At 45.3% G+C, this 26,050-nt stretch overlaps 1 protein-coding gene across 2 annotated transcripts in view; it reads right to left on the reverse strand.

Moving 5' to 3' along the window:
- Nucleotides 1-26,050, reverse strand: part of ARHGAP10 (Rho GTPase activating protein 10) — a 329,480-nt gene that overhangs the window by 169,570 nt on the left and 133,860 nt on the right. For both annotated transcript variants that reach the window (XM_088448420.1, XM_088448421.1), the window contains exons 7-12: nt 24,558-24,662; nt 18,428-18,557; nt 17,990-18,099; nt 16,972-17,066; nt 13,838-13,919; nt 10,910-10,952 (exon numbers count right to left, since the gene is read on the reverse strand). In XM_088448420.1, the coding sequence (XP_088304546.1) occupies nt 10,910-10,952; nt 13,838-13,919; nt 16,972-17,066; nt 17,990-18,099; nt 18,428-18,557; nt 24,558-24,662 (565 nt within the window). The remainder of the gene's footprint in view (nt 1-10,909; nt 10,953-13,837; nt 13,920-16,971; nt 17,067-17,989; nt 18,100-18,427; nt 18,558-24,557; nt 24,663-26,050) is intronic.

Consider the following 26,050-nt stretch of genomic DNA (forward strand, 5'->3'; position numbering starts at 1 on the left):
GGACAGAAGACCACGTAGCAGCCTTGCAGATCTGAACTGCCGAGGCACCACATCGAGCTGCCCACGAAGGACCCACAGACCTAGTGGAATGAGCCTTCAGAGAAGGAGGGACCGGTAGGCCTTCATGAAGATAAGCTTCAGAAATAGCCATACGGATCCAGGCTGCCAAAGTTTGCTTTGAAGCAGGCCAACCCTTTTTACGGAAGCCATAGAGGACAAACAAAGCGTCCGACTTCCTAAACGAAGAAGTGCGGTCAACATAAGTCCTTAAGGCCCGCACAACATCCAAAGAGGCCTCACCCATGGAAAGACCCGGTGAGTTAAAGGCCGGAACAACTATTTCCTCGTTAACATGAAACTGGGAAACAACTTTGGGAAGAAACTCGGGCCGAGTGCGGAGCACTGCCCTGTTCCCATGAAAAACCAAGAAAGGGGGTCTACAAGAAAGAGCCCCTAACTCAGAAACACGTCTGGCCGAAGCAATGGCCAGAAGGAAAACAGTCTTAGCTGTTAGCCATTTAATATCCACTGAGCCCAGTGGTTCAAACGGCGGTCCTTGGAGAGCCCTCAGGACCACAGCCAAATCCCAAGGCGCCACAGGTGGAACAAAGGGCGTCTGAATACGGAGAACACCTTGCATAAAGGTGCGCACATCCGGGATTGTAGCAATCCTACGGTGAAACCAGACAGATAGGGCCGAAACCTGTACCTTCAAAGAAGCAAGGCGAAGCCCATGATCTAGTCCCGCTTGCAGGAAGGCGAGAATCCGAGACAGACGAAACTCCCGCGGTGCATAACCTCTCGGTCGACACCACTGGAAGAACGTATGCCACACGCGATGGTATATCCTCGCGGAAGACGGTTTCCGAGCTCGTAACATGGTACGCACCACAGAGCTGGAAAACCCCCGGGACCTCAGCATGGCCGTCTCAACAGCCACGCCGTCAAAGACAGCCGAGTCAGGTCCGGGTGAAGGCAAGGACCCCGAGACAGAAGGTCCGGTCGTAGCGGCAACCGCAGAGGACTGTCCACGGACAGACCCTGAAGGTCTGAGAACCAGTGCCGTCTGGGCCACGCGGGAGCTATCAACAGGAGCGTCCCCACCTTCCTGTTTGAATTTCCGGATTACCCGTGGAAGAAGGGAGACCGGAGGGAACAGGTATGCGAACCGGAACGTCCACCGGACGGACAGAGCATCCACCAGAGACGCCCCTTCGTCTCTTGTGCGAGACCCGTACACCGGCAACTTGTTGTTGTGCCGGGACGCCATGAGGTCGATTTCTGGTAGACCCCAGCTGTCCACCAGTAGTTGAAAAACGTCCGGGTGCAGGGACCATTCCCCTGGATGAACGTCCTGGCGACTTAGAAAGTCCGCCTCCCAACTTAGCACTCCCGGGATGAAGACCGCTGATATGGCCGGAAGATTGCGCTCCGCCCAAACCAGGATCCGAGAGACCTCTACGAGAGCCGCCCGACTGCGAGTTCCTCCTTGCCTGTTTATGTAGGCCACGGTGGTAGCGTTGTCCGACTGGACCTGCACCGGGTGACCCTGGAGAAACCGCTGTGCCTGCAGGAGAGCATTGAAGACCGCACGGAGTTCCAAGATATTGATTGGAAGCTCCGCTTCTGTCGGCGTCCACCTGCCCTGGAACAAGTGTGGACCCGAAACTGCTCCCCAGCCCCGAAGACTGGCGTCCGTTGTCAACAGGACCCAATTTGGAACCCAGAACGGACATCCCTTGTTGAGGTGGGTCGTCTTTAACCACCACGCAAAGGACAGGCGAACCTCCGGGGTGAGCACAATCGTCTGGAACTTCAGAGACTGAGGCAGCCCGTTCCACTTGGACAGGATCAGGTGCTGCAGAGGTCTAGAGTGAAACTGGGCGTATTCCACCATGTCGAACACCGACACCATGGAGCCCAGTAACCTCATCGCCGAGTGTAAGGACACCCGGCGGCTGTGCAGACAACTGCGCACCCTTGACTGTAAAGCAGAGATCTTGTCCTCCGTCACGAAGATCCTTTGCTGTCCCGAGTCCAATAAGGCTCCAAGATGCAGAATCCTCCGAGACGGGATTAGAGTGGACTTCTGCCAGTTGATTAGCCAGCCGTGCCGTTGCAGCAGTGCAATGGTCAGGTCCAAGTGGTGTAACAGGAGCTCTGGAGATCCTGCCACCAATAACAGGTCGTCCAAGTACGGCAACATGCGGACTCCTTGCAGCCGCAGAGAAGCCGCCATGACCGCCATCACCTTGGTGAAAACACGTGGTGCTGTCGCCAGGCCAAAAGGTAACGCCCGAAACTGGAAGTGGTCGCTGCGGATTGCAAACCGAAGGAACTCTTGATGGCGCAAAAGAATAGGGACATGCAGGTAAGCGTCCTGTATGTCCAATGACACCATGTAGTCCCCAGGTTCCAGCGCCAGAATGATGGACTGTAGGGTCTCCATCCGAAACTTCGGGACCCGCAAAGACTTGTTGAGTGCTTTGAGGTTGAGAATCGGACGATATGACCCATTGGGTTTCTGTACCAAAAATAGATTTGAATAGAAACCCTGGCCCCTCTGGGAGAATGGAACAGGCACTATAACTCCAGCCTGGAGCATAGTGTGCAATACCTTCCGCAGCTCCGTAGCCTTGTTCCGGTCTGATGGTAGACCCGTGGTGAAGAATCGAGCCGGGGGTCTGTGCCGGAAGGAGAGGGCGTACCCGTGGGAGACCACCTCCAGAACCCAAGTGTCTGTCGTAGTGAACGACCAACACCGGGAGAACTGCAGCAGGCGGCCTCCCACCCTGGGATCCCCCAAAGGGAGGCCCGGACCGTCAGGCCGCAGGCTTGTCATCTGGCTTGGGGGCCGGACGTCTGGTACTCCATGCCTGTTTCCGGGGCTTGACCGATTTCTTAGGGCCAGCCTGTCGAGGAAACGACTGTGGTTTGGGCCTGCCCTGGGCCCTAGATGACCGAAAGGACGATGGTCCAGAACCAGAAGGAGCAGCGGCCGACGGGAGACAAGCAGATTTGGCTGCCGCCAGTGTGGCCACAATCTTATCCAGATCCGGACCGAAGAGAACTTCTTCGGTAAACGGCAACGCTTCCAGACCTTTCTTGGAATCTGCGTCCGCCTTCCAGGATCGCAGCCACAAGGTGCGACGAGCAGCTACCGCTGCTGAAGAAATTCTAGACACCAGAGTACTAATGTCTAGAGCCGCCTCGTTGATGTAGGTGGCCGAATCACGGAGATTGCCAATCAACTCCGCCTGTTCGGCCGGACAGTCGGATTCAAAAGAAGCCTCTAATGAATCCGCCCAGCGCTCCATCGCTCTGGCAACCCAGCAAATGGCCATAGCCGGCCGTGCTGCCCCCCCTGCAAGGGAATAAGCGGACTTCAGGCAGAATTCTACCTTGCGGTCCGTAGCATCCTTTAGGGAGGACATGGATGGCATCGGCAATGTGGCACTACGGACAAGACGGGTCACGTGAGAATCCACCTGTGGAGGGGATTCCCACTTAGCAAAATAATTATCCGCGAACGGATAAGCCACCGCTAGGCGTCTCTGCGGCTGGTATCTTTTGCCAGGTTGTTTCCACGCCTCCTCTAAATGGTCCACCAACTGACCCGAAAGAGGAAAGACTGTGGCATCGCCCTTCACATCTTTGAAAAAGGCATACTTAGATTTAGCCGCTGGGGGAACTTCGTCCTCAATCACCAAGGCTGTGCGGACCGCCCGAATAAGTCCAGGAATATATACTTTGGACTTAGCATCAGTGTCCTTAGTATGGAGAGGTTCCTGATCGTAAGGATCCAGAATCTCCCCATCATCAGACGTCCCTTCGTCATCCTCATAAGGAGCTGACAGAGACGCCACCGGCCTTTTATGAGGCCGCATCACAGACTCCCCTTGCAACACATCCGACAAGTGCTGTACAGAACTAGTCAGGGAGTTAACCCACGCTGGCTCCTGAGAACCCGGGAGCGGGGAAATAGGGAGACTGTGGGGTACCACCAATTGTCGTGGGAACCCCTGCATGGGTGACGACACCACAGACTGCTGGGACAAACCCATCGGAGTAAACGCGGGCTGCGGAGCTAACTGGCCCACTAAAGCTGTTAACGCCTGAGCGAAACAAGCCCAGGGCGGCTCCTGTACCGGTGCTGTAACCGTAATAGGCCGCGCCATGGACAAACACTGCCGGCAAAGGCCCTCCGCGCTACCCTCCCCCTCCGCTAACGGTACTTTGCACATGGTACACTGTAGCCGGAGGGGAAAATCACTTTCAGACATGATGGCACCACGTATGTGACCTCTCTCACCAATTAAGTATTAAATAGGCGAGAGACCACCCTGCAGCACCGCACTGCAAGGGCTTTAGCAGAAAGAACAGGGACAGTAATAAAGCTGACAGTTTTGAGAAGATAAAGTTACAGGCAGCAGCGCTAGCACAGTCACATACAATGCAGAGAAATAACAATTCCTGCACTAACAGTGCTGATCACTCAACTACACAGACACAGGGCCTGGTAGGACACAGCGCTGCATACACAGACCTGAGCCACAGCGGAGGAGAGGTATGCGGGGGGACCCAGACCACGATGCTTCCTTCCAGGCTTCCAGCAGCGTTCACCATGCGTTGCAGAGAAGATGGCCGCCGAGGAGCAGAGAGAAGCTGGCCTGGGGGAGGAGCGCTGACACAGGACCAGTCAGCACAGTGCAGAGAGGGCTGTGTGCAGCGGGGGAGGCGCCGGCTGTGAGACAGGGAAGGCGCGCTCCCCTGGCATGCATTTAACCCCTGGGACGCCGCAGCGCTACCGCTCTGCTGCGGTCCGCTGTCCCAGGGGGTAGTGGAAAGCGCAGGTTCAGTACCTGGCTCCACGCTGCAGCCAGTCCCCAGGGAGCCCCCTGCCTGGGGACTTAGGACCATGTGACCAGCGGGGACCCACCGCGGGACCCCGCTGCTTACCTTTGTCCCCCTTGGATACGGCCATGGTCCGGAACATCTGGGGTCACCGCTAGCTGTGACCCCAGGTGCTCACCAGCATCCCCGGATCGGTACCGGCGTTCTGGTACCGGCGGGGGTGTAGGGAAGACAGCATGGACGTCAGGACTGACTGTCCATGCTGTACATCCAGATGTGCAGCCACAGCTGCACTGAAGAAAGCTTCAGGGGCTCTTCTAGCCCCCACTCCGACAGGTGCACCCGACGCCGGCCGGGCACCAAACTAAACTGAGGTGCCTTGGCCCGGGGGCGGGGTATAGGAGGGGCACCCAGTGCATCCTGGGAGGCTGAAAGCTTAACTCTTTGGTGCCCTGCGACTGACGTCACACCTATACCCCCCCAAGGTATCCTGTGGATACCCTATGGACCCTGAAGTAGAAAATAACCCTTTCTTTGTTGATCTAAAGGAACTGGGATTATCACCCCTGAACCCAGCAAGGATCGAATGGCTGCTGGAGGGCTAAGGCCTTGGCCGACTCCGAGGGAGGAGTTGTGCAAAAAAACCTTTGCGGGGGACTCTTCCAGAAAGTAAGGGCGTACCCTCAAGAGACCACTTCTCGGGCCCAGGCGTCTGTTGCTGTCGGATGTCAAGTATCCGAAAACTGAAGTCGTCGGCCTCCCATCCTGGGACTCCCCAGGGGGAGGCCCGCCCCATCAGGCCGAGGGTTTGTCGTCCGACTTGGAAGCCAAACGTCTGATAGCCCAAAATCTCTTCATTGCAGTCTCCCATGAGAACTGGGTTGTCTAAAGGAAGACTGACCTTTCGATTTTCCTTGCAGGCGAAAGGCTCGAAATGACGACTGCCTAGGTCTAGGGGTAGTCTTTGAAGGCAGACCGGACGCTTTTAGAAGCTGCCAGAGCAGCCACAATTGTATCCAATTCTTTGCCAAACGGTATGCCTCCCAGTAAACGGCAGGTATTCTAGAGCCTTCTTGGAACCTGCATCTGCTTTCCAGGCCCTTAACCGTAAGACTCTGCAAGCAACAACTTAAGCCGCTGATGCCTTAGAAGCCAGAATACAGGCGTCTAATGCCGCCTCTCCCAAAAAGGAGGCTGCCTCCTTGATATAGGAGATAATCGTCAGCTGCTCCCTGGAAGAGTATTTTCCAGTGCTCCTGTCCATTCCTCAATGGCCTTAGACACCCAAGCAGTGGCCATGGCCAGGTGGGCAACAGCTCTTGACAGAGCAAAAACTGTCCTGAGACAGGCTTCACATCTTCTATCTGTGGAATCCTTAAGGGAGGATGCAGATGGTATAAGGCCAGTGTTGGCTAACCTTGACACTCCAGCTGTTGTGGAACTATATATCCCAGCATGCCCTGCCAGTGTTTTAGCATGCCCTAATAGCAAAACTGTAGCAGTGCATGCTGGGTTATGTAGTTCCATAACAGCTGGAGTGTCAAGGTTAGCCAACACTGGTATAGGCAATGTGGCGTTCTTAACCAGATGTGCCACATGAGCATCCACAGTAGGCGGAAATTCCCATTTAGCACATTCGCCAGGTGGGAGGGGGTATAAAGCTGTAAACTTCTTTGTAACATGGAATAGTCTTTCAGGAGAACTCCATGCTTCCCCCATAAATTCAGAGAGTCGATCAGATTTGGGAAACTCAGCCTTAACGACCCTCTGGCACTTGAACACCGGACCCTTCCTAGGTTCTAGCTCTTCACTATCTATGTTTAAAATAGTTTTGACCGCTCTAATCAAGGAGGGAACATCCACTGCTGTTAGATGGTCCTCCTCTCCTGAGAGGAGCCTTGTACCTCTTCAAATTCATCTGAAGATCCATCAGAAACTACAGGCTGGATGGACTGATAGGAAGAAGCCGACCGCCTTCTGGTTTTCGGTACTACCGGCCTCCTTGCTTGCAGCATTTGCTGAAATGCAGCAGAGAACGGAGCCATACTCTAACTTGAGCATAAACATCCATCCAGGACAGATGCATAGGAGGCAGGTTGTAGCTGCTGCGGGTAACCCATAGTAGGGGTCGGCATGGGTGTAGATAAACGGTTCACAACCTGCACCATTTTCTGAGAAAAGGAAGCCCAAGGGGGTTCCTGCCCAGAAGCTGGCAGCTGGTAGGCTGGACTGATGTGGTGGCTCCTTATAACAGCGACCACACAATCCATCCTGTATGAAATCCTGAGGGGACAAGCCCACCTGACAGGCCATACATGAAACCAGTACACACATTCTCTATATATAATAGAGAGAGAGAGAGAGAGAGAAAACATTATAATAAATATATATATATATATATATAGGCTCTTAGTCAACTACGAAAAGCACAAAAGCATCTATGCTCCTGAAGAAGTTGGACATCCTTTACCCAGTGAAACGCATCGAGTGGTGCCTACTTGTTCTGGACTCCTGACATCATTTCTCTAATTGATTTGGAATATCTCCTGTCTACAATTGGCGGCTTTAAAAGTTACCTGGTGGATCTACATCAGCTCGACACTGTGCAAACATCAGTTGCTAAAGGAACAGTTTTGGACTTTAGGATTCTCAAAACCGGTAATATCCTGCTGCTTATTTTGGAGTATTTGGACACTAATAAGAGTCATTAGAGCAATACTAATCAGTACAGGAGCCAGCTCTTATAAAGTGCACTGATTTTTTTAACTATATAAATTATTTTAATGGCCTATTAGCCATGTATATTGCATGTTGAACATTATTGAATATAATTATTATTATTCACCTTTATGCTAATAAATGTTTCAGTCTTATTATAAAACGGCCACTTATTTTATACTTGATAATAAGTGTTTAGCGCTGGTATTATTTATACACATCTTTTTGATTTAGTGGGGGCCGACACCCCTCATAAAGGTTGCTCTCTGATAGCGCATTGGCCCTATATTTCCTGCACACACAAAAACGCGAATTTGCTGTGACAGTGCAATGCGAGTTTTGAATTCAATTGCAAATGCCATTTGCTGCCAAAACGGCTTACAGGTCCCAACTTGCACGTAACTGAATTGACCCCTACTGTATGTATAATATATATTACTGTATATGGATCCAGCATACTTCACCAAAGTCAGTCTTAGTACAGTAAATGTGGCCTCCCAGGTACAAATATCAAACAAAATGCAATATTAGACCTCATCTTTCTCCAATCCAGCTCTTTATGATACCTGCAGCAGAATTTGTGCATTAATATACATTTAGGTGGAATCAGTATGATTTACCGCCGGCCGGAGTGAAGTTCTCGACAGGTGAGTATTTTTTCTATTTACTAACCTAACCTCCCCCCCCTAACCATCCCTTAGGGGTGCCTAACCCCCCCCCCCCCCAAGTGCCTAACCCTAACCCCCCCTTCCCAGCAGCCTAACCCCAAATCTCAGGGGGGATGCCTAACCCTAACCTCCCCGCGGGGGTGCCTAAACCTCCCTCCCACTAACCTAACCCTAACCCTCCCGAGGGGGATGCCTAGCCCTAAGCCAGTGGCATAACTTCATCCCAGGTGCCCGGAGGCAAGATAAATGTTGGTGCCCCCCCCCCCCCCCAAACTAAAATGTACCACCCCCCCAGCACCTATGCCAGCCCCAGCTGCCACCGCCCCCCTTATGCAGTTCCTTTTATATAATGCCCCCAGTAGTGGTCCGCCTATGTAGTGCTCCCCAGTAATGGTCCCCCTATGCAGTACATCCAGTAGTGAGCCCCCAGTGGTTGCCCCCAGTAGTGAGCCCCCTGTAGTTGCCCCCAGTAGTGAGCCCCCTGTAGTTGCCCCCAGTAGTCAGGCCCCTGTAGTTGCCCCCAGTAGTCAGGCCCCTGTAGTTGCCCCCAGTAGTCAGGCCCCTGTAGTTGCCCCCAGTAGTCAGGCCCCTGTAGTTGCCCCCAGTAGTCAGGCCCCTGTAGTTGCCCCCAGTAGTCAGGCCCCTGTAGTTGCCCCCAGTAGTCAGGCCCCTGTAGTTGCCCCCAGTAGTCAGGCCCCTGTAGTTGCCCCCAGTAGTCAGGCCCCTGTAGTTGCCCCCAGTAGTCAGGCCCCTGTAGTTGCCCCCAGTAGTCAGGCCCCTGTAGTTGCCCCCAGTAGTCAGGCCCCTGTAGTTGCCCCCAGTAGTCAGGCCCCTGTAGTTGCCCCCAGTAGTCAGGCCCCTGTAGTTGCCCCCAGTAGTGAGCCCCTGTAGTTGCCCCCAGTAGTAGGCCCCTGTAGTTGCCCCCAGTAGTAGGCCCCTGTAGTGAGCCCCTGTAGTTGCCCCCAGTAGTGATGGCCCCCACCGCGCGCGCACACATAAAAAAAACACACACACACACACTTACCTTTATCCCCGCTCCAGTGCTGCTGCCGTCCATCCCCGGCGTCCGCTCCTCGGCACTATGGGAGTGACATCATTACGTCACTCCCATAGTGCACTGCGGGACCCGGAAGACGGAGCTCACTCCTGAGCTCCGTCCCAGGCGTCCGCTCCTCGGCACTATGGGAGTGACGTTATGACGTCACTCCCATAGTACATTGCGGGACCCGGAAGACGGAGGGAGCTCCGTCCTCCGGCTACCGCCAGGAGAATAGGAGCCGGCAAATGGAGGGTGCAGGGGGTGCGACCCTCCGTAGTTACGCCAAAGGAGGTGGAGCGCCGATCAGCGGCGCTCCTTCTCCATGCAGCTCCCGGGGACAATGGAGCCAGGTGCCCCCTTCAGGGCTGACGCCCGGCAGCAAACGATTCCATTGTCTCCGGGAGTTCCACCACTGCCCTAAGCCCCCCACCCCCCGGGAGCCCCTAACCTAACACTTTTTCTTCAGATCTGAGTGATAATGATTTCAAAAATCATTCAATCGTTCATATCTGAAGGAAAATCTGACATATCTGACATGCCTGAATGATGAATGATGAGCGTTCCCGATGGTTAGATAACGATAACATCTGATGTGTTTGCAGTCAGATTTGGAAGATTCCATTGATTTTAATGCAGTCAAACATCGTTCGTTTGTCAAATCGTTCATCTGACACATCTGACCGTGTGTATGCACCTTCATTTCTTTTTTGCAGGGCAATGTACTTTCTATTTGTTAGAGTAGGATGTAGATGTTGTATTTTATTAAACAGAATGTGAACTATATACAAAGAATTTGAATATTTGGAGAAGCAGACTTTGAACACTAATTATCAAAGTTTTGCACATGCCACTTTATACAGATGTGTCCCCACTGGTCTTTGCTGCAGTTGTGCCAAACAGCCCCTCTTGTCGCGCCTGGTCCTGTGAGACTCTGCTAGCGCCAGGCATCTTTTTTTACCGACAATGCATCTAAGTGGCAATGTGATGTGACTAGGACGCACCAGGAGACTCTGCTGATTAATTTGATATGCAAAACTCGTATAGCTGTGTGCGACTCTCTCAATCACCATACTAAGTGCTACGATGCAGCGACTGCAGCTTTTTTCCACATCAAGTTCCATTTTCAGTCTCAGTCGCACACAGATATACAAAAGTGTCACATATCTAATTAATCAGAACAGTCTCCTGGTGCCTTCTAGTCGCATTGCGACGCATTTTCAACAAAAAAAAAAAGACGCCTGACGCTAGCAGAGTTTCACAGGGCCTGGCAGATCACTAATACTAGGCAGATCACTAATACTAGGCATACTGAGGCTAGATGAGAAAGGACACACATGAAAGATCCCATGAAAACAGACTTTAGTAATTGTATGCGATACATGTGCTTTTATTACTATGACTATAATAAAGTATATTTTTGAAAAGAGGAGTCAATGCAGAGGAAAAGCATTAAAATGAACACAAAGAAGAATTGCAGTGCATCCGATGTACGTAGCAATAAATAAATAAATATATATATATATATAATAGCAATGTACGTAGCAATAAATAAATATATATATATATATATATATATATATATATATATATATTAGCAATGTACGTAGCAATAGGCTTAGCTTATACTTGCCTCCCTCTGATCTTGTTGTAGATCTGCTGAGGCTAAGAAAACGCTGCAAGGAAATAAACAAATCAGTCCAAAAGCAATTTAAATAATAGAGCGTAATCTTGTATTGCATAAATAATAACAGCAATAATTAGGAGTTAACTCCACAATTATCCACTTAAAACTCATCCTTAGGGGCCCATTTATCAACAAGTTTTATATGATAAATGGTGCTCCAGCCAATCAGCTGCCAACTGTCATTTTTCAAACAGATGACTGTTGGGAGCTGATTGGCTGGAGCACAATTATCATACACAAGTTTTAAAACCTGTTGTGTATGATAAAATTTGCTGATAAATGAGCCCCTATGTCTCGTAATAGACATAACAATTATAGTAGCCAATGTATGCTTAAGTGTATTTATACTGTGTCCAGGGTAGTCCATAAGAATTTTGCTCTCCTACCCCCTAAAAATTTAAATACCAGATCTATCGCTCCCCCTGCTATTAGATATGAAACATTTAGCTAAAGAAAAAAAATGGGACAGAAATGTCATGAGGGCCTTCAATTATCCAAAACCATGACAGCAGGATTTTCATCAATACTCTCATTACTAGACTTTACAAGTTGTGGTAATACGTTAGCCTTGGGGCATACTCCTTGAATTTGTTTACATTTCACAAAGAAATAACTAATGGCCCGTACACACGGTCAGATCAGACAACGATCAGATATCGTTGTCTGATCGACCAGCATGTGCTGGATGATCGTTATCGAACATCCAGCACATGCTCCATTTCCCCAACTACTATAACGACCCTCGATCAACGATCGAGGGTCTCTATAGTATAACCAGGCTAACCTGGTCAATATCGACCAGGTTGGCCTCCATGCACGGGCAATGGTCGATATCGTTATCGACCATCCGTGTCCGCGCATCGTTTAAGGGAGCAAAAAGAGGTTGATTTAAACGATCAAACGATATCGCTATCGTTTAAATCGACCAAGAAATCTGACCGTGTGTATGCACCATTACAGTTACTTCACCGATTACTATTGACATTATCACACTGCATATATTCACATCTATTCTCAAATGGGTTTGTAGCTGTATATTACATATCAGTTTGCACACTGTAATCAGTGTTTGAAATCCTTGCAGTCAAAGACTATTACTCAAGAGTTATAGTGTAAAAGGTGTAATTGTATCTATGGAACAGAAAAAAAAACAAAAAACAGTTAATCCAGTATTAACCTGTGCGATGACTTAAGGCACACATCCACTAAACGACAGGCAAAAGACTGCACGATTACGACATTGTAATCGTGCAGTCATTTGTCTGTCTGCTGATGTGTGCCTTCACTGAACGAGCTGCAGTGAAGGCACATCAAACATCTGCAAACATGGTGAACCGGACGATATTGTCAGGTTGTACAGCAAGTTTGCACGATGATAGATGTCCAAACGCGCATCGCTGGTCGTTTAAGACATTTTTGCAAACGATTTATGAACGATATCGTCATCGTTAAATCGCACAAATAAATAGTCTAGTGGATGTGCACCTTAATGCTGGGCATACACTACTAGATAAAATGCCTGTCTGACCGACAGACATTTTATCTGGCAGCCTGACACTCAGCAGATATAGTGGGTATACACTGAGATATCTCACAGTGTATTGGCCCTGATATCTGTGCTCCAGCCCTGGAGAGGAGTCATTTACCCGTTCCTTCCCTTTGAAGGAACAGGGGACATGTCTGTCTGTTGGCCGCGCTGGGCATACACCGCCCGACGCAGCCGACATTTAACTTACAATATATTGCATCACACGGGCATGCTGGACAATCCGGCATGCCCAACCGATTGTTATTTTACCCTCGGTCGCCCGCACACACAGTACAATTATCGGGGGGATCAGCTGATATCGGGTGGATTGCCCCGATAGTTGTATAGTGTATGCCCAGCATAACAAATCAGTGAGACCTGTAAAAAAACACAGGATTTATGGTGCGTACACACTGGGCGATTAAAGTGGACGACTGAACGATAACGATATCGTTATCGTTCAGTCGTCCACTTTATCGTCCATTTTTAACACAAAAAAGATGAACGATGACGACGACACGCGTTCCCGCGGGTCGTTCGTCATCCTCGTTCATCGGGCTGACATGCAGGCCAACCTGACGACCTCGTCAGGTTGCTGCATGTCAGGGAATGGGGGAGAGAGCCCGGCGCTGAACGATATCGCTAATGATATCGTTCAGCGGCTGTGCTCAATGTCATGAACGACATTGAGCACAGCCTGCCGGGGACACACTAGACGATATCGCTCAGGGAGCATATCGTCTAGTGTGTATGCACCTTAAGAGGACATGTTTAACTACTTCTGATAAATGGGGATATTTATCAAATCTTAGAGACATAGGGGTATATTTACTAAAGTGAGAGCTTTTAGAAATGGAGATGTTGCCCATAGCAAGCAATCAGATTCTACTTAACATTTAACTAGCACATTCTAGAAGATAATAGCTAGAATCTGATTGGTTGCTATGGGCAACATCATCACTTCTAAAAACTGTCACTTTAGTAAATATACCCCATTCAGTGGATACAGAAAGTGCTAACCAATCATAACTGTCATTTTACAGGCTGTGCAAGAAATAGGACAGAAGCTAACTAGTTGGTACTTTATCTCTCTCCACTTTATGTTACTCTAAGATATGATAAATCTCCCCCAAAATAGCAAAATGTAAGATACTTGAGACACTTTTTTGTAACTGCTCAAATCAAACAAAAAGAAGTAAAATATTTTTAGTGTCTTAACTGCTGTGAAAGTAATTATGACTAACATGCGTGTGACACACAAGGGAATGAATGACGTTTGAAAAGTTGCACTCACAAATATAGAACATACTATATGTATGTAATCAATCAAGATTTTATTTCCTTACAGATGCTTTTCCCCCCAGTACTTCCATCCAGAGGTGCCAATCTTCCTCAGAAAATGATTGCATGGTAGTGAGAAGTCCCGGCCTAAGACGTAAAATCAAGTTAGTCACTCAAATACACTGAGCACAAATGCCCAGCACATACATGTGGTTGCAATGCAAGAAAACTATTCTGTCTAAATCAAATATTTGCATATTTCTTACATTTCAAAATACTTTAACCTAACTGCACAAAGGCTTAAAGCAGGAGGACAATGTTGTTGTGAATATTATTAAAATAATGAGACTTTATTCAAGGTGTTGCTGATACTGTCGTTGACTAGGGAAATTAGGTACAAGACATATGTTATAATAATTATACAGCTCTGATGATTTATACAGTGTTACACAGTAAGTAATGGAGGATGGGATTGTGATGCCTTGGATCATAAATATCATTCCCAAGTGCGAGAGGCAATCTTTTGTGGGCTGCGTCCTGGAGCATTGCAACCAACTAATTAATATTACTAACACAATAGTAATAGCGGTTATTAACATAGGTATAAAAAGCTGCAATCAGATGTAAGATTATGTTATGATTATGTGTATAGATTATTATGCAATGCTTGCGTATAAACAAAAAAATACCGACATGAAGTTTGTGGGCCATAAATCCCCCTACATACTTCCTCTTTAGTTATTTTTTTTATGAAGGGTCTGTTTAATGGGCAGCTGTGTGTAGGTGAGCGTTACTCAACATTTATAAAGATGCTTATTCCCTGTAGTCCTCATTTAAGCTAGACTCTCTTATCTCACACCACAAACAATAGGATACATTTTATACCCGCCTATCACATTGTACAGTACTTAAGACTTATGTTTGTAACTAGATCGTAATCTCTCATGGGACGGGCCTCATTACCAGGTGGTCCAGTTATAACATGTATTTTTCATTACAAACTGATGAGAGCCCTAAATGAGCCATGTACTAGCAGGAGCATGCTCACTGGACTTCTGAGAAACTGCCTGTGCAGGAAATATACCAGCATTCTGAATGATATTACTGTCACAGGTTCCTCAGCCCACAACAGGTCACTTAAATAATGTGTAAGTGATGCCAGCACATCTATGAATTTCATTATCTATTATCTATATAGAGCGGTTGATGTGAATGTGAAATGAACCTGAATATACATAGATTAAAAGGCATGACTTATCTAGCTACAAACCATTGGCATTTTGTAGAACTGTATGACATCTCCCTATGGCATCTTAGCTGGGTGCGCAAAGAAAGGGAGATACAGTTTTAAAACAAATATTTTCAAGAAAAGCAGCTAGTAATAACTGAACACTTCTGATACTTTTACTGACACAATACTACTAATGCTGGGATTATTAGTACTATACTACAGGCTTACAATAATAGGACCACGGCTTAAGGAAGCCTGATTCTGGAGTTAGAATAACCAATATATGGGATGCAAAACAATAGAATACTAAATAAAAGAATGAACAGATATTTAAAAGAGTACAGCAGGAGTGCAGTGGTCATCTAGCAATATATAGTCTACTGTAGAGTGTACAGGTCATGTAAGAGTATATTTTAAGATACCCGAGAGCCAAGCAATATAGAGAATAGTGATGGGGGATGTTTTAGACAAGTTAATGTAAAAATAATAGAAAATGAAAATATTTCCATCAGAAACAAAACGGTCTACATATTAAAATGTGTGATGTGCTCTGATGTTTACATGCAGCGACATATTGAACAATCCTTTACTCGTGACTGGAGTCTGGTTTCCCTATTACACACTCCTCAAACACCTCTCCCTGCTTCACTTAAAGACAATACCTTGCTATATTCCATGTGTGTGGCGTGGAGACTGACTAGATCTAGTCTAAAAGTGCCCAAAACTAAATCTATTTTTCTACCATTAAGGGGGAACCCATGTTTTCCACCTGGCCAGAATTCATCTATTTTTAAAACATGGCACGCTGCGGGACTGTTATACTTATCAATTTTTGAATATTGAAGAATTAACTCCAATTACTAGATCACAATTACAAGACAAGAATTCCCTCCCTTTCTATCCCATTATTTCCGTATTTACAAGCTGTCAGCTATGAGCAAACCTCCTTAAGGAGTAAAAATTTTACGTTAGATCAGCTATGCTCTCTTGATAGGATACTATATTATAAACCTAAAGACCCCCTTATTACTTCCACCATATATACACATTCCCGTCCTGAACTTGATTTGGTAATTGGTTCGGTAGGTTTGTTGAAATGGAAGGAGGTATTCCCTGATCTTACCATGATAAACATGCTAGAAACCTATATGAGACTCAATAAACATTTAGCTTCAGCATCATGTATGGAAAAGCATATAAAAATATTGCATAGAACATATTTCACCCCAAAACTAAAATTTGCTATAGGAGAAGCACAAGACTCAAAATGCTACAAATGTGGAACCCCCCATGCAGATATTATGCATTGTTTATGGTCTTGTTCTCAAGTCCAGTCATTTTGGAAATCTCTCCAAACTTATATTAATACTATCTTGAAAATAAAATGTTGCAATTACTAGTGAATGGGTTTTTTGGGGCACATATCCAACCTCTATGGAAGGTAGATTAATTAACAAAAGGTAATCGCGTTATACTGATCAAATTGGAAGCTGCTGCAAAAAAAACTATCCTGTCACACTGGATCTCATCAGAACCTATCCCCATACATTTACTTCATACTAAATTCTCCTTTTTATTTTTTATGGGCTGGACCGAAACTTCTATACACAAAGAGAAAATGACAGAAAGGTTTTTTGATGTTTGGCTCCCATATGTCCTCACACTTTCTGATGTTATAAGGGAAGCACTGCGAAAAGGTTTTGGTTTAACAACCTGGTACAATTTGGAAGTATTGTCCACAGGTGTACCGTTCTAATAGACTTAAATGGTTTATGTGTTTTGCTCTGTATTTGATAGGGTATAATATAGATATATATTTGTCAATGTTTCATTGTTCTAAAATATATGCCTTCTAATCTATTTACCATGTTTATTTTACCTGACATTGACAAAATAACAAAACACATAAATATTACAATCTGTCAATAAAAACTTGTTAGAAAAAAAATGTGTGATTATCCATCTTACCGCTCAACAGCTTCTACATCAAAGCAGAACCTCCTGTCTATTGTGTCTGTGTTTCGTTTTGTGCAGTACTTCAGTGTGAAACTCTCTCCTTCACCCTAGCAAAATTAAAAAAAAAAAATCACATTACCATTCAATTTATTTATTACCAGTTATTTATATAGTTCACACATATTCCACGGCGAATTACAGGAAAATTTGGCCATTGACATCAGGAGCTGGATCTATGAACATGATTCAGCAGTCCCGATGGTCGCCGCCGTTGGAAGGGGAAGGGAACAGGCCAGGATCTCCATCGGCTGACCGAGATTTCCTAGCCTCTCTCTCATCTGTGGCGGCAGATGTTCCCGCAGATTATCCGAAGCTGCGTTGTACAACGCAGCTCGGATAAGTAATATATGCAGGAGGCATGAAGCCTCCTGTTTATTACCACAATTGCAAGGACGTAATTGCAAAGCTGCTTGTGTGCAGCTTTGCAATTCCGTCCTAAGCTGAATCAGGCCCTATATTCCCTACCACATGCACACACATATACACACTAGGGTTACATTTTGTTGGGAGCCAGTTAACCTACCAGTATATTTTTGTAGTATGGGAGGAAACCGGAGTACCCGGAGGAAAACTATACAAGGACAGGGAGAATATACAAACTCCACACAGTTAGGGCTGTAGTGGGAATCAAACCCACCACCTCAGTGCTGTGAGGCAGTAATGCCATATAATAGAATTCTATTATAACAATTCTATATAATGAATACATAAATACATGTGATCATTCACTACATACATTTGAAGTTTGAAAATACATTTGCCCAAATCCTCCCAAAATTACTATGTACATGCAGTGAGATCAAATTCACAACCACCTATTACTGATTCTCGCAAAATAGAAAAACAAAATTTTGTTTTCTTTAGAACGTCATGGCTCCAAAACCATTTCAGGGTGGTGGTGTGGCACCTCAAATGGTATGTGCTAGGCTTAATCTCCAAACCAACAAATCTAAAATGTGAGCCTACTCACTATTTTTCCTCCTCCTGATTTATGTTCATAGGGAAACATAGAGAATGTTTTGGATTCCTTCTTATACATGCAGTAGTGTTTTACCCAGCTTGAACCAAATGGAGCAGGTCCTAGATTAGAGAAATAAAGGAATCAAGACAAATGGATATTCTTTAAAAAAACAACAACAACAATAAACTAAAATAAGATTTGAATACAGTGAGGATTTGTAACAATTTGGTGAGATTGATTTGGATTTACGTGATGAGGGCAATTACCTATGCATGTTACCCACTCTGGGGCCCATAATTGTGAATAGAGGATGCTGGTAATAATTTTGCATTATTTGGCAGTAAATACCACAATATGGATTTCAGAAACCTCTTACAAGCAAGCGATATAGGTCACAAGGGACAACATATGCCCAGAATGTATAGGTAACAGATAGGTGGGGCTTACGTTTCTCCTGGATGTAGAGATATCCTTCCATGGTATATGGGCTGACCCGTTTATGCTCCTGTGGGCTATTTCTAATTTTTTTCATTAATTCTTCTACCTCTGATCGTGTCCCTTCAAACCGATTCCGTGTCTGTAGAATGCAAAGCAGTATACATTAATGATTATTCAGTGTTACACAAATATAAAGCAAAATATATTTTACAGAGCATGTACAGCTTCATGAAGATGGTTTTCCCACTTTAACCTAGAAAGCACGAGCAGAACATCTATACTGACTATATAATAATGACAGATGTAACTGTATTGTACAATCTAACAAATAGGAGGCATTTACTGCTCTTTAAGTCCTTCCCTGCTGAGCCTTTTTTAGTACTTTTACGGCTGTCCAAATTTCATCATCAAAATCAGTAATTATTTATAGTGTACCCACATTAATTCCGTATATGAATATTTGAACTTTGAATTGCCAGAAAATACCATTAGTTTGCTTATTCCTTATCACAAGTCAACATAACCTACCAAAAATGCATTTTTATTGACTGTACAAAAAAGTGAACTAAAAATCAATGTGTATTTTCTCTAACCACCTAGAAGAAATACTTTATGGCTCTTGCTTCATAATTAACCCATCTTTCCAAAACAGCAAAAGCAAGATTCTACAGATCGGTTTTTAAAATAAAATCTGCACTTGAATATGATTTTTTTGTTGTCCTTTGCAGTGAAGGGGTTAATAACTGCACAGTAAAATAATGAATTGCCAATATTTTTCGAAAGAGAGAGTTTAGTTGAAAGTAGGAACTGGGAAAGAGGGGACGTCAAAATGTATTAGTTCTATGTTATGGTATTCGTGTCTCTGATGTTCTTCCTAATTATGGAACTACACAACGTGTAACCCCATGAGCAAGATCAACAGTCAGCTACTCAAACAGGCAAAGAAAATGAATTACAATCCAAATCATGCCCTGAGAACTGACAAAGTGAAAATACACCAATTCTAAATAGAAGTAGTAGGATCATGTTTCAAGCTGTATCCACTAAGATTACCAATTAAAGCAATCAAGATCAGACAGCCTGCAATCAACCAATCAATAGTGTGCCACTGAAACCTTAGACACACCCCAGTCCTATTAGGAACAAGACACCCACAGGTATGAATATGGAAGTATGCTTTGACACAATCACTTCCTTGAAAACCGCTCCCATGCCGAAACGCGTTGGAGGATTTCACATACTCAGACTCACTGGGAACTGATCGGCATTACCACTTACTGTCCACCTGAAAAGAGCTGTAAAACATCACTCCTAAACACTGGTTTAGACTACCGTATCATCGGCAAAGATGACAAAGTAAATAGGCAGTGGTCACAACACATTCCAATGACCCAGTTAGTAAACTATGTACTTTAGACTTTTATTATTCCAATGATACAACAGTTCTCTCATGGGAGGACCATGAAGACTCAGATCAAAAAGCAGAACACAAAAGGATTTACAACCTGGGGTCTGGGACCCCCTAACAGCCGGTGAATGGGCCAAAGTTACCGGTTAGACCCTTTCCACTCTGGGTGACTCTGCATATTGTTGCAACTGTGTGGACAAAGCTTTCAGGGCACACAATGCTGAACATAGCTAACAACACCTAGTGGGACACATAGCAAAAGACTACACTCTAGAAAGAGGTGCTCCCTGAAAGTGGAACCTGGAATCCTCACAGATTAATTACAAGTGGATTGTGTAGCAGTTGTCTACTTCTACAGGTATAGAGAGTATTTCTTGGAGTATACCTGAAACAGAATATACAAACATGATTTGGAAAGCACTGTCTCTCTCATATGCATTAATAAAATTAGATTTTATCCCAGACAACCAGTCAGTTACAACACAGCCCCACCTACATATCTTAAATGAACACATTTAACATACCAGTCACCATCAAAAGATACAGCACTTCAACACACCCCTTCTTTCCAGATTCACATACAGAAGATAGGACACCTCCAGTCATAGCAGCTTCCAACTCCCAGTTTACCACCTCTAAGCGCAAAATCCCAAGTCCACTCCATTCGCAGAAATCGGTTCTCACTGCCGCTTAAGGGTCTATTTATAAGATTACGCATTTCTCGGTCTGTAAAATATCCGCACTGTTTGCGCCCAGTTTGTCTGTATTTAGTAAAGCCGCATCCGCCGGAGAGGTCCTGCGTAAAAGCTACCTCTCCGGTGAGTTAGTTTCAGCAGCCCATCATCAGCGTAATGTTGAAGTGTAGTGAACGGATCTCTTCTTTGCGCATGCCTGAGCAGATAAAGCCATGCGTATGCACTTAACAGTCTAGCTCAGTGGTTCTTAAACTTTTTCACTTTAGGCACCCTTAGTGTTACTACCGGTTTTTCGCGGCACCCCTAGGCCAATGAAAGGCGATGTTAAAATCATTAGATGTTTGCAGATATCGTAGAGAAAAGTGATTTTTCTCTGCATTATCTGCTTTCATACTTTGTGATGTTGGTTTAAGTGTCATATAGCGCTACTTATAGCACATTTGGCCCTTACCACCTCTTCTTACATCTCCCCCCCCCCCCTCCCCCGTGTTACTGACTATATAAAGCACTGGTGTGGGGTGGAAGGTAGTATTGAGGACCATGGTAATGATATTATTACATTGTTATAGATATTTTAACTGAAGATAAAGTGCAAAATAAAAAGTATGTAAGCACTTTATCTCTATTTAAAACATCTATAACCATGTAATAATAATTTTACCATTGACTGCAATACACCCACCCCACACCAATGCTAAATATACAGATAATTTAACAATTAAACACATAATAAAAAACTAGGGGTAAAATAAATATTAAATTACATTTATATAAAATTGTAATAAATAATAACTACACTATCTCTACACTTCAGACACCCTCTGAGTGACAGAATATCACTAACCTAAGCAGAGGCAAGGAGCCACGCTGTGAGGTGCAGCCTGCGTGAGCAGAAAGGTGTAGGAGGGGGCGGGGCCGCACCGCTCTGACTGTCAGTGAGAGCCAGCCCAGCAGCAGCAGCACAGCATGGGCCGGGTATGTGTGTAAATGGCCGCGAGCTGCTGAGAGAGGCAGCGCGTGGGCCAACCAGCTCACTAGCTGAGCTGTCAAACCATTCACCAGCGGCACCCATGCATAAGCGCTGCGGCACCCCTGGGAGCCGCGGCACATAGTTTGGGAGCCGCTGGTCTAGCTAATTTTGAACTGTGTGCGCGCAAAAGAAAAACCAACAACCAGCTGTTTTCAGACCACGTATGTACAAACCGTAAGAGTAATTTCGTAGTTCCTCTCCATGAAAATAAAATTCTAGATCAGGATACATCACTAACTTAGATCAATAAATTATCCCCCTTGATAAAATAAATTTACTGTATGCTACAACAGATTCTATATCTCAGACTTCAAGAAAGCAAACAGATTGAACAATTTCACCAATATCAGGTTTCATTTTCATGTTGTGGTAACCCAGAACCTGGGTATACCACTTGTATAAGCAAATTCCAATGTATGGAAACATTGCCTGTCTGTTGTATTTGCCATACATATTTCTCCTGTACGATATTTAGCACCAATTACCTGTTAGGTGAAATTAGTTGTAAACTGTCTAATGAAATTGCGCAACTGTTTATGTTAATTAATTTAACCAATTTATTCATAGCTTATCGAGGATCTACAACTGTTCCAGTGATCCTGGATAATAAAATATCTTGTCTAGTTAAAGTGTGTTTCATTAGCTTTAAATCGGAAAATGTATTGTATTCTCATAGAAGCTCTTTGCAGAAACTATTTCATTGACTGAAATTTACTTCCAATAAATCCTTAATTATTATTTGAAACAATTCTGTCAACAACCATTGTCTGCATTCTACTTCCTTACCTCTCCAAAACATACAGAAGGACCAAGACCCTGGTAAGACAGAACTTCACTACACCACATCAGGTCTTATTAGATTTCCAGGGTGCCATAATGTCACATTTGAATTTTTAGACACATTTTATTATTGAATGTAATTTTTCTGTAATTCACCAGTTCTGTATCAACCAAAAATTCCTCTAGGTGGTAGTATATTACCACACTAAAACGGTCATTGGTTCTGATCACTAACTGTTCAGAATAAAGTAAATAAGTCAGTGGAAATAAAAGCATTGAGAACTTATTGGTGGCTTAAAGGATTGAGGGTGTATTTATGAAGCAGTGGCTTTTACAAGATGGGTTTTATGCTCAAAATTTTAAGCGCCACTAATATTAAGTGGAAAGCCCGATGTGTTTTGCTCAATGTTAGTGTTGCTTTAAATTTTGAACTGTAACCCGCCAAGAAGCGGTATCTTGCTTCGAATATATCATTTAGGGAGGGGCATAATTATTAAAAATACAAATATGGCCCCAAAAATGAACACTCCTTATCACTACAAATCGCAGCAAATAAGGAATATTTTTTCAGGGGTAGTTAGCAGTGTGAAGTTGTTAGGAGCTGCAATAAGAGCCCGTTCCAGCGATCAGTAAGAAGGGATATCCAGGGCCGGTGCTAGGTTTCTCTGTGCCCAGCGTCGCCCTGTGCTGTACTGCCGCGCCCCTTCCCTGAGCTTATACTCAATAATGCCAACTGGAGGGGGTGGGGGAAGGATTTTCCAGAGGCGGTCAATGGAGAGTTCAGACGGGGTACAGGGCTGAGCCCTTTAGGCTGTGATGGTCCTGCTAGCCCGTGCTTTGATCCGCCACTTACGGTAACATGCTATCACTTTACTTCTGAGTTTGTGTCTGGCTGCACAACTGCGCATACATGACCATCCAAGCTGTGCATGTGTAATGGGCATCGCAGTCACTCCAGCGAGGGATCACTAGATTCCTTTCTGGATGTTTTCCACCATAGGGAACAGTAATTTCACATCAGAATATGGCGGCAGCTGCTTCAGGCATTTTCCAAAAGGCTCGGCTTTTCTGAGCTTGTTAAATTGCAACCCCTAAAGAGATCTATTGGGATAGCAGCTAAAAGGGGTTTACAGCATTGATAAACCCATGGAAAACCAAATTCTCCCATAAATATCTGTAAACAGCGGTTTCTGCATATATAAGAAGGACCCCTTAGTGGTGTATATAATAACAGAAAAATAAAAAAGGATTACTACAAAACACAAATGTTAGATCATTTCTGCAGTAAATAATAAACTATTTTCCCCTATAGAAAAGGTCCCTACATCAGGTATAGGGCCTTATTCAGAGATGAACGCAGCAGTGCCCGCAGCTGCATCTATTGGTCGTCCGCTACAAAGTCTTTCCCTTGTGTACATCCGTGCATCCGAATGTGCAAAGAATGAGACCCCCACTTTCAGTGTCCTTAGACGCCACCAGCGGTGGTACCATCAAAACTTGCACCAGCCCTATGGCAGGAGCAGTTTTTCTGTCCACGTATGTGAGCAGTGAATCCTCTGTGTATGCAACCATTTTCACCAACACCCGAGACATTCCCATAAGGTGGACCAGCAATGTGTATGCACCAAGACACCTCCATCTCATCGCCCAGGAGTGCTCACTACATTTTCAAAACACTTATCCCTGTGTGCGCCTGAACTGCATGGACACAACTGGGATGCATGTGTGGTGCCACACTGCTCTATTATCTCAGACTTCTGCAGTGTGTCCACGCGTGAGTCAGGCCCTTAGGCTCTCCGATGTGTTGCCAAGCCCAGACATTTAGGTCAGCTTCTTACAGTAAAGGCCCCCATAAATCAGCAACTGATTGCAGCAATCGTGCAATTTGCAATCGATTGTGTATAAAAATCTTTCCCTTTGTCAATCGATTGCAGAATTGCCACAATCGATTGAAAAAGGGAAAGATTTTTATACACAACCGATTGCAAATTGCACGATTGCTGCAATCAATTGCTGATGTATGGGGGCCTTTACAGTGAATCTCATTTTATTATCCCTAATTATGTTGTACAGAATAAGCAGCAACAATCAGCACTTTTATTGTTGCTGAACTGTGTTATGTATGTTATCTGCCAGAACCAAAGGCAAAAGTTGTTTATCATTGACATAAATTGTCTTCACAAGCACAAAACACAGCACCAAGAGGTGGAATACGATGTTACATACATTTTGAATGTTGATCTGTAGCTCCAGTTTGTAGTGGTTAAAATCTTTAGCAAGTTCATATCCTTGGTGATAGAAGGTAAAAATCCCTTGGAAGAAAGACAGCATCTAAAAAATAAACAGATGTAATTATTATTGGAATAAAGCACACAAGGGCAGAGAAATAGATGTGTGGCATGCTGATCTGTCAAAGTAATTCTTCAAACATATTCACAAATTTTTTCTCGCACCCAACAGAAGTGCACAGGAAAAGGAGGGAAGACTGCTTACCGTAATAATCAGGAATGTGCGCAGGTTGACATGACCGTCCCAAAGTAGTGCAGTACATCGCTCATAATTGAATATGCCAGAATGAGTCCCCAAAAACGACAGCAAAACTACACCCTTAAACCCAATGCTCTAGGTCAGAAGTCAGCAATGCCTGGAACAGTTTTCACTGGTATGCCAAAGGTGACTCAAGCACTGCCCTAAATGTTTTGGAACGATCTGTGCACTCATGCGTCCCCGGTTGCATGACATCATCTATACCCCCATCCTCGCCTATCACCACTCTTCCGGTCTGTTCGAGGTTAGTTTTGCTGCTTCCAAAATTACTGTGCCGCAGTTATTCTGCTTTATCTGAGAGATGGCTATGTGGAGGGTGCTCTATATCTGCAGAGTTCCGCGGTCATGGCCCGTTACTCTGGTCGACCAGCAATAGGACTGCTGCGATGAACGTAGCGAGCGACACACTGCTAGTAAAGGGTTTCTGACCTCTGCTCTGAGCCACCATAATGGAGCTTTAATATATATCCCTGGCATGGGCCTATGGCACCATGTGGTGCCTGACCTCTTCTCCAGCCCAGTGTCGGTCTGGGGCATGAAGAGCGTACAGGGGGAATGCAGGGGTAGGGGCGCATGCTTAAGGGGCATGGTCATCCACCAGAGGGAGTGAGGCCAGCCATCACAGATGCTTAGCTAACCATTAGGCAAATCTTGGTGTAGTCTCTATAGAAGGGAACCAAGCCCCAATGTTGAGCAGTGGTCCTGCTCCACCAGGTAACGGACATCTAATGGGGTATACACACTAGACGAAAAAAAGTGAATGATAACGATATTGTTCAAAGATATATCGTTTGTATTTTCCAGTGTGTAGGCACCAAACGACCAACGATGCACGCTCCTGCGGGTAGTGAACGATGTTTGCCGTTGTGCAAACATGCAGGCCAAACTGACCATATAGTCAGAAAGTGCCTGTTCAGGGATGTGGCAGGATGACGTCACTGAACGATATTTAATGTGTACACCCAATATCTTTCACCAATATCTTTCAGCCCATAGTCTAGTGTGTATGCCCCTTAATAGAGCAACAATCTATAATTTATACTCTGTTACCCGACACGTAGACCAGGGGATGGGCCCACAGGCATGATGTAGTCAGGAAGCCAACAGTCGAAATGCAGACCGTCAAAATCCCAACAGTGAAAGACTGGCATGGGGCTAAAGATTGGCGTCTA

The sequence above is a fragment of the Taudactylus pleione genome, unplaced genomic scaffold (assembly GCF_031769625.1).
Source record: "Taudactylus pleione unplaced genomic scaffold, aTauple2 ptg000021l, whole genome shotgun sequence".
In the NCBI taxonomy this organism is placed as follows: Eukaryota; Metazoa; Chordata; class Amphibia; order Anura; family Myobatrachidae; genus Taudactylus; species Taudactylus pleione.